The sequence below is a fragment of the Copadichromis virginalis genome, linkage group LG11 (genome assembly GCF_057382275.1).
Source record: "Copadichromis virginalis isolate Kocher_CV1m ecotype Utaka linkage group LG11, C_Virginalis_male_GT1.1, whole genome shotgun sequence".
NCBI classification, from domain to species: Eukaryota; Metazoa; Chordata; class Actinopteri; order Cichliformes; family Cichlidae; genus Copadichromis; species Copadichromis virginalis.
The window spans coordinates 35,996,251-36,011,641 of NC_140628.1; the positions used below are offsets into that span (position 1 = coordinate 35,996,251).

Consider the following 15,391-nt stretch of genomic DNA (forward strand, 5'->3'; position numbering starts at 1 on the left):
TTTATACAGCTGGTACTTGTACTCCAGGTAATTTTTAGTTACTCTAACAGTGGAGATCAGGATTAGCGGTGACATAGAGTTAGTTATCCACTCACTAAGTTAAACCAGGGTTTCCCCTCTGCATTCACACTAATGCGATGTTGTTGGGAGCACCTGATCAGTCACAGTTATTGAGAAGTGTACTGGCAACAAAGTGGGTAATTGTGCAGAGGAAGATGAAACTATATTATGGAGAAAAATCAAGAGATTAAAAACAAAATTGGAACAGAGACTGAAGCAACACAGTCGCTGCAGACAAAGCAGAGGACAGTGAGCGCACGTGAGAGGAAAAGCACTGTAGAGGAAAAGCACTGTAGAGTAATATAAAATTTAAAGTGTGCATTTTAAATGATTGGTCACTTCAGAGCTGTAATGTGCAGCAAAGACCTCAGAAACAAGTAGGAGCATTCAGAGCTAAAAAAAAAAAAAAAAGAAAAGAAAAAAATAAACTAAAATCTTAATGTTATTGCTCTGTGCAGCTACTCACCAGATTAATGATTTTCTGCAGCATTAAACTTCTGTTTTATTTGCAACAGTGTTGCATTTTACTGTTAAATTTCTATGTTCTTTAAATATTTTTAATCATTTTATCAACATCATCAACATCTGAATCGGTGGCACTCATAGGGATCATTTTGTATGCAAGTCACATGACCTGCAAAACATCCCTTTTTATATAAGTGAACACAGGCAGACAGGGCTACATGCAAATGGAGGACTGACTGAATATCAAGACACAGGTGGGAGCAATGAACCACATGTAAAAACAATGCCAATTCTCAACTGTCTTGACATAATAAAGATGAAAACATACAAATGCAAAACACTCATTTATCTCAATTGTGAGGATTCTAATCCAACATAAAGGTACATATACAAATGCTGTTGCTCACAGAGAACAGTGACAAAAACATTACATTAAATATAAGAATCTCCCTGCTGGGCCAGTAAGTTATTGGTATTGACTTACCAGCCTCCTGCAGTTACATTGCAGCCATTTTATGGTGTAGATCAGTAAAAATGTGACATACTGCTGCTTCAAAGTGATTATAATCTCCCTGAAAACAACTCAGAGGGACAAATTAATCCGAAATGTCAAATAATTGATTATGTGATGCTCTGTGTGTGTATTTCAAATCCAGCCTATTTGACTGGCACTAACTGCTGTCACACACAAACCCATATCGGCGAGTAATGGGATTTGAATCCTTGCAAAGCCAGAAAAGACAGCACTCAGTGTGTGTTTCTGACCCTTTTACCAGCCGTCCGCTGTAAACGTCAGCTAGTGTCGACCGCCATCTCAGCTCATCACTGTCATGTCCTGTCACATTATCCGGCAGCGCTGAGTGGGGTAGCGTCAGCGTCGGATGCTGTGCTGAACTTTGAGATGGACAGGCCTTCTGTGGGCTGTCAGATAGCATCCAGCAAATGACCTGCTTATTCTCCCTCGCTGTCGACACTCTGCCGACGTCTCCCCTGACACAAAGACATCAGTAGAAATCAAACACAGTCCGAGGAATGAAAGGAGACACCAACAGACAGAACGCCGGGGGGAAGAAAAATACATTTACTTTTTTTTGTAAACAGGAGAAAGAAACAGAAAAGGCTTTTCTTAAACTTAAATATAGACGTGTTTAATCTCACATTAGGCTTGCAATCTTAAACCTGCAACAGTCACCTAAATTTGCGTTATCAACCCTGTTAGGGATGTTTACGTGACTGCAAGACCTATTCAAAAAGCACCGCAAACATTTCTTTTTCTCTAATTGCAGATTAGTTGTGCTCGCCATCTGCTCACTGATCGGCTGTGGTGGCTTTACGGTTACCTCAGCCCGGGGCGAGAGGCTGTTTCGAGGCAGACAGCTCATCAGGATGATTGACAGGTTTTGGTGCTGGAACTCGACCAGCTGAGGAAAAACTGCATATTAGAGCTTTAGGAAGTGATTTGAAAGATGACACTGAATTTGCTGCAGCTGGAGATGGTGCACTGCACACTGCTGCAGGCTTCAGAATGGGAGTCTGCCTGTGATATGCCTTTGGTGTGTGGGTGTTTGTGCTTTGCAAGTGGATTATATGTGGGTCGTGGTACATTTGCTCTGGCAACATTTCAGTCTCTGGCAGGCGTGGTCCATGTGGAGTGTGTGGCTCCGTGGGTGGTTGAAGGGAGCAAAGGAATAACATAGCTCTGGCATTGCAGCTGCTCTCTGCAGACGAGCCCCGTACACATCGGCGTGGGGAGGAATTAAATGATACATGACAGGGGGATTTCTTAAAAAGATACGTGCGCAGTGGCGGGGGGGGGTTTTCGATGGAGAATTGTTGATAAATTAACAGCCCAGCCAAGAACAGCACAGAAGAATAAATTCAGATAAAGAGTCCTGAGTCTCCTTTTCACCACGTTATGCCCGATGATTAATGATATTTCCACGAATAGCTACAAAAATCTTCACTGATTATGCTACTTTTTGTGGCCTCGTCACTGCGGATTCATTTCACAGCATCTGCGCCAGAATGAAAGAGGAATAACATGTTTCTCGCCCAGTGCGTGTTTCTAGTAAGAGGTCACCCATTCTCTTATGGCCCAGATGTTTTTAACTGGTGTTAGCTTTCCACAGCACAGGCTCCACTTTCCCAGCAGGCTGCAGCGAGTGTGGTTCTCTGCTGTAGAGTTTCCTGAGCCAGAGAGCCTCGCCAGATCCGTGTGTCATCCTCTTCTCTCTTTCCAAATAACTTGGGCAAGATTTACAGTACAAAGGTAGACAGTTGCATAACTCTGTCTTTCTGTCCAATTCAGCAACAAAGTGTGTCAGGGCAAAGGCTGAGGAGAGTCCCTTCTCTGTTAATGCAGTGCAGAGACAGTGTTTTAATGTTTCCAGGCTGATCTTCGCCAGTGTCATGTTTCGGCTGTGTGGCAGGCAGGATGAGGACCCAATCGCAAAACTCACACACACGGGGATGAACTCAAAAACACAGCTTTATTGCTGGCCACGAGAAACAAAACTAAACTGGGAAAAACTAACATAAAGCTCACCAAGGAACACAGGGGAATCACACACAGCATGAGGGAGAACGCGACGCCGAACAGAGGAAGACGCAGACAGAAATACACAGAGGGTTAACGAGGAAAGTGGGAACACACGGGGAACACAGGTGACACAGATAACCATAACGAGACAGGGCGGGGTGAACATAACACTGACGGGTACAGGCACAGAGGTTCAGACAGGAGGAGAGAGAGCACGGGGAAAACACAGACATAACAGGCTGGGGAAACATGAAACAACCACAAAGGGAGACGGGGGCTCATAAATACATAGAGGGCACACAGGGGGAAGAGAGAGCACGGGGAGAACTTAGACATAAAGGGCAGGGGAAACATGGAATAAAACATAAGGAGAGACGAGGGCTCACAGATACACAGAGGGGCACACAGGCCATGAAGGGAAAACACTTAGGGAACAACACAACAGGGCAACTCAGAAAACATGGCCTAAATAAGGAACGAAATACAAAAATACAAGGAACTAAGAATACTGGGCCCACATGGCCCAGGACCATGACATCACCCCCCCCCCCCCCCTAAAGGGCTGGCTCCCGACAGCCCAAACCCGAGAAACAAAAACAAAAACAGAAAACAACCCACCCAGGGCGGGAGGCGGGGGACCAGGACGGAGGGACCAGAACGGGAAACAAAACAAACAACAGAAAACACAGGAGCACATGACCATAGTCAAAATAAAGTTCAGGGGGCCGACCCAGAGCCCACAGGCACAAGAGTTCACGGGTCACACGGTCGGGGGGCCGACCAGGCGGGTGGCACAGGTGGCAGAGCTGGTCCGGAGGCCGGCCGCGCGGAAGGCAGCGGCAGCGGCGGCGGCGAAGGAGACGACTGAGCAGTTCAGGGGGCCGGCCGCGCGGAAGGCAGCGGCGGCGGCGGAGGAGACGACTGAGCAGTTCAGGGGGCCGGCCGCGCGGAAGGCAGCGGCGGCGGCGGAGGAGACGACGGAGCAGTTCAGGAGGCCGGCCGCGCGGAAGGCGGCGGCGAGGGAGACGACGGAGCAGTTCAGGAGGCCGGCCGCGCGGAAGGCAGCGGCGACGGCGAGGGAGACGGAGCAGTTCAAGGGGCCGACCGCGCGGAAGGCAGCGGCGGCTCTCCAGTCTCAGGCGTGCTGGCCATGGCCTGGTGGGCACAGGACCAGTCGAGGCAGGACCAGACGAGGCAGGACCAGCCGATGGCGATGCGGGGGCCGGACCAGGCGTCGCTGCAGAGGCTGAGGCTGGACCAGGAGGAGCAGAAGCCAAAGTTGGAGCTGGGCCAGACGAGGACGAAGACTCTGAGGCTGGGCCAGACGAGGACGAAGACTCTGAGGCTGGGCCAGACGAGGACGAAGACTCTGAGGCTGCGGCAGGCGAGGCCGAAGACTCTGAGGCTGCGGCAGGCGAGGCTGAAGACTCGGAGGCTGGACCAGGCGAGGCTGAAGCCGGGCCAGGCGAGGCTGAAGCCGGGCCAGGCGAAGATGAAGCCGGGCCAGGCGAAGATGAAGCCGGGCCAGGCGAAGATGAAGCCGCTAGAGCTGCAGCGAACGTGGACGAGGCTGCCGGTGGAGCAGCTGGTGGCTGAACGGGCCCCTCGGACCCTCCAGCGGAGACAGGAGGCTGAAGTGGCCCCTCGGACCCTCCAGCGGATGAGGTAGATGGCGGCGTGGGAGCCGCGGAGTCCTGGATGAGCTCATCCGAGCTCCCAGCAGGAGCTGATGCAGAGCCAGGGAGATTTGGGACCCCTGGCTGAATGTTAAGCTGACCAGCGGACCATACTGCTATCGGGGCCTGCGCTACAGGCGGCACTGGAGCTACTGGGGCCTGCGCTACAGGCGGCACTGGAGCTACTGGGGCCTGCGCTACAGGCGGCACTGGAGCTACTGGGGCCTGCGCTACAGGCGGCACTGGGGCTACTGGGGCCTGCGCTACAGGCGGCACTGGGGGTGACACTGGAGACTGAACTGAGGGTGGCTGCGAGGGAGCTAACTGAACTGAGGGTGGCTGCGAGGGAGCTAACTGAACTGAGGGTGGCTGCGAGGGAGCTAACTGAACTGAGGGTGGCTGCGAGGGAGCTAACTGGGCTGCTGGTAGCTGCACAGGCGATAAGCAGCTCGCGTTGACATCCGCCACACAAAACACAGCCCCTGAGCGAACAGTCACAATGTCTGGAAAAGACACAGAGTCCTCACTCACCACAGCAGGTGAATTAGAAGTCCGAGTGTCCGGCTGTGGGGTGGTGCGACGGCGGCGTGAACGCCGTTTTCTTCGGGATGGGGAAGGAGCTGAGCCGGGCCGCGAATCCTCCAGCGGACCGGACTGAACGTCCTCCGACTCTTCCCACCGGAGAGGCAGTTCCGGGCGGATGCCTATGGTGGACACGAGGAAGTCCCGGATGTGGGGGCGCAGCGCGCCGAACAGCCACGGGAGTCCGGACACCATCCGCTGTAGACGGACGGCTACGACCTCCCGGTGTTCGTCTCCTGGCAGCGCCTCCCACTCCTGACAGTGGTACTCCACCGTATAGATCAAGTCGTCCTGGAGGTCCGCGGAGGGGTTGTGAACTGCTGGGTCCATGTCGCGGTCGCGTTCTTCTGTCATGTTTCGGCTGTGTGGCAGGCAGGATGAGGACCCAATCGCAAAACTCACACACACGGGGATGAACTCAAAAACACAGCTTTATTGCTGGCCACGAGAAACAATACAAAACTAAACTGGGAAAAACTAACATAAAGCTCACCAAGGAACACAGGGGAATCACACACAGCATGAGGGAGAACGCGACGCCGAACAGAGGAAGACGCAGACAGAAATACACAGAGGGTTAACGAGGAAAGTGGGAACACACGGGGAACACAGGTGACACAGATAACCATAACGAGACAGGGCGGGGTGAACATAACACTGACGGGTACAGGCACAGAGGTTCAGACAGGAGGAGAGAGAGCACGGGGAAAACACAGACATAACAGGCTGGGGAAACATGAAACAACCACAAAGGGAGACGGGGGCTCATAAATACATAGAGGGCACACAGGGGGAAGAGAGAGCACGGGGAGAACTTAGACATAAAGGGCAGGGGAAACATGGAATAAAACATAAGGAGAGACGAGGGCTCACAGATACACAGAGGGGCACACAGGGGGTAAAAGCCATGAAGGGAAAACACTTAGGGAACAACACAACAGGGCAACTCAGAAAACATGGTCTAAATAAGGAACGAAATACAAAAATACAAGGAACTAAGAATACTGGGCCCACATGGCCCAGGACCATGACAGCCAGGCTTCACATTTCACTGCGTAATACCGAGTGCGTTTCGGTTAAAAAAGCGGCCATTATTTTCTTTTACCTGCTTGACATTGCCTACACGACTAATGCACTTCAGCAAACATGCTTGAAACGTTGACATTTTCTTCCCAGTCAAGACTGTTTGCAAACACTGCACTGTAGATGTTAATGTTAATTCTACTTACAACAGTAGTTGAGTCAGACCCTCTCTTATAAATCAATAAATATTGATATTATTGCAATAATGGAAGCAAATTCATTAAAATTTGGTTTTTAATACGATGTTCACTTGTGACCATTTGCACCTGTGTTTTTGTGTGTTTCCTTTATTAGTCTATGACAGCGTTCGTCTGTCTGTCCCATGTTAACAATATACTTGTTATATGCTGATATATTGATCCCCATACTGGTTTGCAGAATCACAGGTTCAAGGATGCCTCATGATGGAATACCTTTTTATAGAAAAATATAAGTTGCACAGACTTGTCCTAGCTACAAACTCCGTTGTGGACGTCAGACAGACATTATGTAAATGATCCCATTTTCATTTAGGAACTAGTTTTAGACTCGACGTCTAGAAAAAATGCTCAGAAATCCTTACAAAACTGTTGTAATAACGTCATGGCAACTATCCATCCATCCATCTTCCTCCGCTTATCTGGGGTCAGGTCACGGGGGCAGCAGCCTAAGCATAAAAGCCCAGACCTCCCTCTAACCGGCCACCTGCTGCTGTAGCTCATCTGTTTCGAGGTTCAAGTTGTTTGGATTTCATACCTTGGTTGTAATGAGTCATTATGTGAGTTACTGTTAGCTTCCAGTCAGCTTGAAGCTGTCAGGCACTCTGACATCAACAAGGCATTTTCACCAAGAGACCTGACATAGGATATTTTCTCTTTTTCAGTTTTTCTACAGATTGTTGCGCAGGAAAATCCCAGTAGATCTGCTTTTTTGGAAATAGTTAGGCCAGCCAGTCTGGCGTCGGCAACCATTCCATCCATCCATGTTCAAGTTACTTGACTCCCCTTTCTTCCAGTTCAAACCATGTGGCTGATCAGCCACACTGTGCTTCATTGTGCTTCAATACATACAGCTGAATAGATGTATGTATGGAAGTGGCCAGTGTAGACTGGGCTGTGTAGCTGCAGGATGTTAAAGAGTTTCTTTATTGATATCAGAAATGTTAGAACTGCCTTTGTGTTTCTAACATTTAATTTTCTTTTTATTTTCTGTCAGTACACTCTTCATTAAAGCTGATAACATATTCCAGTTTCCCATCTGTTGAGTAGGCGTGTTAGGTCGTTCTACCTGCTGAGAATACTGGTGGAGATGGAAAAGCTTTTATTAGTCTGCCCTCTTCTCTGCTTCTGTCACGGAATAATCAGAAGTCGTGAAACTCAGAATAGCTGCACACTTCAATGTAAATGTAAGTATTTTTCCACACAAGAAAAGCAACTTTGCCTAGGTATCTCGCACCTTAGACTGTTTGCATTTTGTTTTCCAGCCAGTCTGGAAGCACTTTTAAACAACCAAACACACTAAAAGTGTCACATTCATCTTTAGGCAACAGTAAATGTTTCAAACCCTTTAGGGACGCTCTGTAAATACACACAAGCCTGAAACAGGGAAAGTGTGGGAACTTTTAAAGTCCATTATTCACTTTCCTTTTGGCTCTATCCTAACTGTTCCCCTGTGTTTACCACCTTGTCCCTAATTTTGATTCCCTGATATTTAATAGTGTACAGTTAGAGTGCCCCTGGTTTGAAATTAAGTAAATAAGGGCAGTGTAAGTTAATCAAAAAATCACATTAACCCAAAACAGGATGTTCAAAGACAATAACGGTAAACTGCAGAGTCTGATGAAACACAGTTGCACCCCTCACTGATGATTGCTACAGTGGATTGAGGATTATTTTGTGATACTGCTGATTGTCTGTGAACAATAGTGAGTAATTTGTCAGAGACACCCTCATTTCTGTGACAGCTCAACTGGTACAATTCTTCTTGTATTATTATTGCAGGACTTTGATTGCCAAAGCGACAATAATAAGCGATTTCAACTCTATTTGAGACAAACATTTCATGAAAATACAAACAACACAAACTATATTTACAAAGGCAGGGCTGACCAGGGCAAAAAATACTGAATTTGTCAAAGTAAAAGCAAGCATGTGTTATTACACGTACTCTGCAATCAAAATGGATTTTGATGTAAGACCTGGGTCTGCAGTTTTCTTTTAATTTACTACCTAAACTTTAGATGGTTGTGTTTAAACCTTTCTTTTATCTTGCGGTCATCTGGTCATCTGTGCTTTATACTACTAAGTTAAAAACCCTGCTGTAATACAGAGAAACCTCCAATGAGCACATGACCCGCACATGACTCCCTATGAGCAAGCACTTGGCAACAGTGGCAAGGAAAAACTCCCTGTTAACAGGAAGAACCGTCTGGGAGAACCAGGCTGAGCGGTTGGGGGTAAGGGGGAGGGAGACGCAGCAAAAGACACACTGAACAAGAGAACCAGTAATTACCCCATCTAATACTGATGTTCTCTAGAATACACGCTCGTTACAGTGTAACACGTCATCAGGGCATTTGAGTCAAACATATTATTAACTTCATAATAGAATTAAAATCTAGTCATGACTAGAATAGTTGTTAAATCTTATGGAAAAATAGAGATTTTTGCCTTGAATGCTCAGCCTGCTCAGCATCTAAACAAATTTGACAGTCTGTAGGCTAAATATTTTAAAGCTATGCAAGTAGATACAGTTACAGTAATGTGACTGCTTTGAATATTGCTTCTGTTTGCCATACAGTGGGTAATAAGCGGTACTTTTCAGTATTACAATGATCTCCACCAAGATGGCAATTGTGAAGCACTTCTTGCATTAGGCTTCATGATAGTCCTGACATTTCTATGTCCGTAGTCTTGGTCTCCCCAATACTTACAGATTTGTCCTGCATACAGACAGGACAAATCTGTAAGACGTGTAAGTTAGAGCCAAAGGAAAATCCACTGCAGTTTTCATATTCTTATTCTTAACTTTTGGTGACTGAGTTTGCTTTTCCTCTAGGATAATGCAAATATTTGCATTTCAAATGAACAAAAACAGCATTTCTGATAAGATTTCTGTCAAATAAGGAAACACAGATTCATTCTCTTCGCTGTTGACAGCCCAGTCGTGCTTGCTGTTGTGCATTTGCAGTCACTCACTGCAGTTCTTTTCTCTTCCAGGAAAAACTTTAGATCATGACCTCACAGTTTACTTAAAGGGCATATCTTTTAACACACAATTCTAGGGTATAAACTTGTTTTTTCATTTCTCTGTTGTGGTTTTGGTGACTTTATAAAACTATACTAAAAGCACCAAACTCCCATTACAATAGTCTTTCATTAAAGCAGCACATCTGATTCTGCTCTGAGCCTGTTGCCTCTGGCTAAGCTTCAACAAATCGTGCTTCCCAGACATTGTCTTGGGTTTTAATCAATAGGAAATAATTCAAGTGAACTACGTTAGAAATCAGAAGTGTAATTCACTGCTCCAAAGTGCTTTACTCTGCTCCAGAATATTTGCTTCACCATTAGGTCAGTGTGAACCTGCTCATCATGTGTCTAGGTTCCTGGAGGGATCTCTATCATCAGAGCAGGATTTCTGTCAGGATGATGTCTGAACTCCTCCTCCGCTCTTTTGTTCAGCAGTTTTCTTCTCCCACTTTTCCTGTGTCTTCCCTGGAATTTTCCATTGCCTGTCTTACGTCAGCTATACTCAAGTTGCCCTCAGAGAGTTTACCTCCTCTTGAGAACAGCTGACCTTGCGGCTACTCTGCCCACCCACTAGGCATTCGTTGAGTCCCAGCAGAGACACAGTTTTTAGCCGGTCTTTTCCAGATTGTTGCTGCCAAGCTGCTGTAACGTTCCAGTCATTGCTGTCACCTGCACACAATTACTGCCCTTCCTGTTTTAGTCCTTTTCAAGTTGTTCGTCTGACTCCTGCTGCCTGCCCATGGCTGACGTGGGTGAAGATCAAAATGTCAGTAATCATTGTCAGTATAGACCAATAAGAGGTAAAACTTTTTAAAGATGACCAAAGATTTGAATTTTTTAAAAAAGACAACTGCCTGGTTCCACTTTGTGGCACCGCTGTTCGTCTTTTTCTTTTTTTTCTAATCACAATAAAAAATGCATCAAGCTTCTTTTTCTACCTCTGCACACAAATACTTTTAAAGTAATGCTTCAGTTCAGCTGAACAGCTTCCACAGAAAGCGACAGTATAACATCACTGTGCCCACCTTCTGCAGCACAATTGTCGAGGTGTGTTAGTTAATCCTCCCACGCGGAGCCGGCACCTTTCCACTTTCCCCAGCCAAGTGGTGCCTATTCAGACTTTTTCATGAGAGAGGCAGATGTGTTTGTTCATTCCCCAAAGCTCTGTCAGCACACAGAGGGAGGCACACACTCACACCAAACAGACAAGCAACATGAAGCTGTGCAAGTTCTAAAGTGCAGTCGGTGTGCAGCTGAAAGGCATTTGCTCATATTTGTGGGGTTTGGGCACTGGTATTCTGTCTTCTGTCAAATGAACAAAGAATTGATCGTGCTAACAGTTATTATCTGTGCACAGCTTGATATCACTTATGCCTACACACTAAAGAATTGCAGTTCACAATAAAGCAGCTGCATTTCCAATATCCAGAGAGTAACACACACTGCTTTGTTTTTACAGTGCTTTTGGGGTTTAATGAGTTGAGCTGAAAGTGAAAGAGCAATTTGCTTTTTTCTGGTCTCTTTCACATGTGTATGGTACATGGAAAGTAGAGAAAGCAGCAGCAATGTTGGAAGCTGGAGCCTATCCCAGCTGTTGTAGGGCACGAGGCAGGATATACCCTGGACAGGTCGCAAATCTACTGTGAACATGTTTATTTCTGGTGTTAGCTCCTTTATTCTCAAGCGATCACCTCAGCAGGTAGTTCCACATTTGATTTGGCAGATTTTTTTTAACAGATGTTCTTCCTGAGGCAGCACTAAAGGTATTTGTGTCTCTTCCCAGAATCAAACCTGGGACCCTTTGATTGTTAGGCAAATGTGTTAACCACTACACAGCCACTGTGTTTATTTTTGCTGTTAAGTTCTGCATGTTATGGTCGTCTACAGAGATTGGCTTGAATTTGGAGCCAAGCTCAAGTGGCCATTCAACAACAGTATATTATCTGAGATTTGGTAGGCATAGGAAAGATCTCGCTCACCTTCTAGCAAGTTAAATTTAATGTGCTTTCAGGTGAGAACATGCTGTTAAAAATAGTATAAAAAAAGCCACAGGTGTCCTGTAACTGTTCCCTTGAGGGAGTTTGCCAAAAGCCATTACTGTAAGATTAGTAAAGAGTGGTGGCGTATGCCTAAAGTAAGCAAATAGACCATTAATTCAGTTTTAATGTTTGAGCCAGAAATCACCTGTTGAAGGGAAAGATGGATGTCTGGCTTTCTAGAAAGCCCCAGGCAGCCTGTTTTCTTTTCACAGTCAAGCGAGCGAGCGGAATGAAGCTGATTTACAGGTCGGCTTTAGCACCGTTTTAATTATCCTCTCTCTGTGTGTCTTTCTCCATCCTCCAGATGGACCCGGTGCAGAAAGCCGTCCTCCATCACACCCTCGGACTCCCTCCCACCGCCAAGAGGAAGCACGTCTCCTGCAGCGTTTGCCAACTGAGGTTCAACTCACAGGTGAGGAAGTTTTCTTCTGAAGAGGAAAGAAAGTTCAAAAGTCACAAGTACTCCTGCAAGAGATGAACACTGAAAAGAAAAAGAAAGACATGAGAAAAATGGCATCACATCACAACCTGCACAGGAGAAAGTTTAAAACTCTTCCTGCCCTGCTGTCAGCCATACTGTCTTAATGCTCTGTTGAAGTTGAAGGTATTCTATTGCACACGGTAACACATACTGTCACTGTGGCTAAAGGGTAAGATTAAAGGGTAACATAGAAGTTTTAAAGAGAAAAGGTGGAATTTTCTTCATTCACTGCGTGGGGACAGTCAAAGAGCGATTTAGCAGTGCATTAAATGTGTGTGCATGTCGTGCTCTGTTAGGGTTTGGTTTTAGCTGTGAACAAGACAAAAGGATGATATAAAAAATATCTTTGTGATGTAAATGAATGAAACAGGACATAATGACAGGAACTCTGCATTCTAATAACCTTACGAGCCACTGCGTACTTATTATTAAATCATTATAGACTGCATATAAAAAGATGGCCTTGATCTTAGGGTCTGAAAAGTGAAGTCAGTGTGGGTGGGTGGGCCTACAACCTGCTTTCTTTTAAATGCTCTTCAGTGGGGAACCGCTGGGTTAGCAAGCTGCATAAACTGCATGGGTCCAATGCAGTACAAGAGGTCATCTCACCAATCCGAATCAGAATAGTTTATCAATACCTGAGGAAATTATGTGGTCACAGTTGCTCCATGACAGTAAGAACAGAAACTAATGGAACTATAATAAATAATAAAATATATTATAAAGATACAAAATTTTATAAAACATGTCTAATAGATACAAATAGCTCTAATTATGATTATCCCAGTATATTGCTCAATGTAAATATATATGGCTGACACTGAGATGCACCTCATATCATACTCTACTTTCTCATTTTCTCTGTAGTAGAAAATACAAGCTTTTTGTATGGTGGGTACTGCACAGCAGCCAATATTAATTGCATCAATAGGACGAACATGGTGGAAAGGTCCATGTCAGTGAGTCCAGTTAGTGTAGATGAGACTTACCAGGTGGCGACAACTGCCCATCACTGCCCTAACCAGGCTGTAAATATTTCAGTTGCATTTTAACATACAGCTCTATGGTGTCTTCTGAAGTCATCCCCGAGTGGCACCAAGAGGAACTGCTTTTTTTTCTGCTTCCATGTTTCTTCATTTTTCAGCCCTGGAGGTTTCATCTTGGTTTGCAGATGGAGCCCAGATTGTCTATGATAAACTGACTCTTAATTAATGCCTACCAGGATGAGTTTAGAGTTGCAAGTATTATTTTTTTCTACAACATGGCATTTATTTTGTAAATCATAGTCCAGTGTTACCAGATGGGTGCCTTTGACTTTTCTGAGCCGGGCTTTAATTCTGCAAAAAAACCCAGAAAAAAGCTCCATCTACACCACGTCGTTGCTTTACAAACAGCCTGCATCAGTGCATCATCTTTGGCTCTATGGAGAGCATGAATTTAAAGGGTTTATGGAATATTTCTAAATCTCATAGAATAGTGTGTGATTTTTGCCCTATATCAGCTGAAATAGGGTGTACCGCCCACAACAACAACAGTTAGATAAGAAAAAGAAAATGTAACCTATAATTTTTTATAAAGTATATTCATATTCAAAATCGACACACTCGAGTCAGAGCCACCTGACACTCTTCTGGATCATGTTTGACCTACAGTTCAGCAGCTAAAACTGCAGCTGACTTCCTGTGATTAAATCCTGATAATAATTCCTGTCAGGCTTGTCTCCTGTGTGGGGAAAACTTGCTGGAATCCACGGCACACCTGGTGGAGGAAATGTCCTCTTCACACCCCAGGAGAGTCTCCATTTATCCACTGAAAAACACAATTAAAAGCCTCACTACCTTGTTGTGAGAGAGGTGAGAAATAGTGAGGAAGAGAAGGAGAGAAAACAATTTGTGTACCAAACAAAAAAGAAAAAAGCATAGAGCTCACCTATGAAACAGAACATGTACAGATACAACTGTCATGGATATTCGCAGTAGACATGCCTTAAATATCAGTGCTCTCATCAATAAAATGGGTGCAAACATCAGTCTCAACGCTTGATTTAAATATTCTCCTCCCTACATTTTCCACAAGATCATTGCAAAAATGATCTCTCACCTCAGACACACAACCTTGTCACTGTGGGTTTTTTGTAAATACCGACCATTTCTTTTTTACACCAAAACCCAGTTTGTACTGGGGTAACATGTTTGTAAGTCTGGCCCATAGACTGCACATAGATCTAAAAAGTGAATGCAACATTAAAGGGCAACACTTGATTATTGCCTCAAGAACATTTCCTAATGAGTTCATGATCGCTATCATAAGTTGAAACCTTATTTAACAGAGAATTGTGTTCATTTTATGGACAGATTTTGGTTATGAGACCAGGCTGGCGTTTCTTCATGCATTTCTCTTCCCATCATTCTCGCACGAGTCAATCTTGGTTTGAGAAGCGTGCCGCTCTTTTTAGCGTTTTCTGACAGTTTAATCTCCTTGCTCTTGAGTGCAACCACTGGCTTTCACCTTGTTGTAAACTCTCTGTGATTACACTGATGAAGACATCTTTTAATTGTAGACATCGACAATGATAACTCGACCTGCTTGAAAGTGTTCTAGAAAGGATTTTGTGATTATTCAGAGTTGTTGTTTTCTGCAGGCTTCTGATGTTGCTGAACTGGATTGTTGTGGCCGGGTTGCTGAGCAGGACGGTGCATTCCTTCTTTTTACAATGTACCAGATTGTTGATTTGGTTATTTTGAAAGTTTTTGCTGACTCTCTGATAGTTTATTTTGGTTTTTCAGCACAGTTATGGCGTCCTTCACTCACATCAACATATCTTTAGAACTCATAGAAATAAGCTTTTTACTTTTGAGCCTATGAAACAGTTAATTCAATACTTTTGATAAAACTCTTGTATTAAAGTTTAAAATCGGCACTTTAATCATATCTTGAGTATTTTGTGTGGTGGTGTACAGAGGGAAAATTACAAAAATTGCATTAATATCTAATTATGGATCTAACTATATACGGCTACAGTGGTGGTAATGGTTTCTAACTGTTTTCTGTTTTTGGATCTTAATAACATCTTTATTATGGCCAGTCACAGTAAAGTTGTTTTAAAGTGAAATAAAAGAGCTTTAATGGACAGAGGATGAAGTAATGTACATGATTTAAAGTGATTCATGCAAAGTTTTTGTGGTCCAAAAAATATCAACACAAAATTAGAAACATGGATAGGAACAACCCTTTTTAAA

At 44.7% G+C, this 15,391-nt stretch overlaps 1 protein-coding gene across 2 annotated transcripts in view; it reads left to right on the plus strand.

Moving 5' to 3' along the window:
- The window catches only part of znf385d (zinc finger protein 385D), a 102,756-nt gene that overhangs the window by 39,761 nt on the left and 47,604 nt on the right, over positions 1-15,391 (plus strand). For both annotated transcript variants that reach the window (XM_085472215.1, XM_085472216.1), the window contains exon 3: positions 11,976-12,083. In XM_085472215.1, coding sequence (XP_085328341.1) covers positions 11,976-12,083 — 108 coding nt within the window. The remainder of the gene's footprint in view (positions 1-11,975; positions 12,084-15,391) is intronic.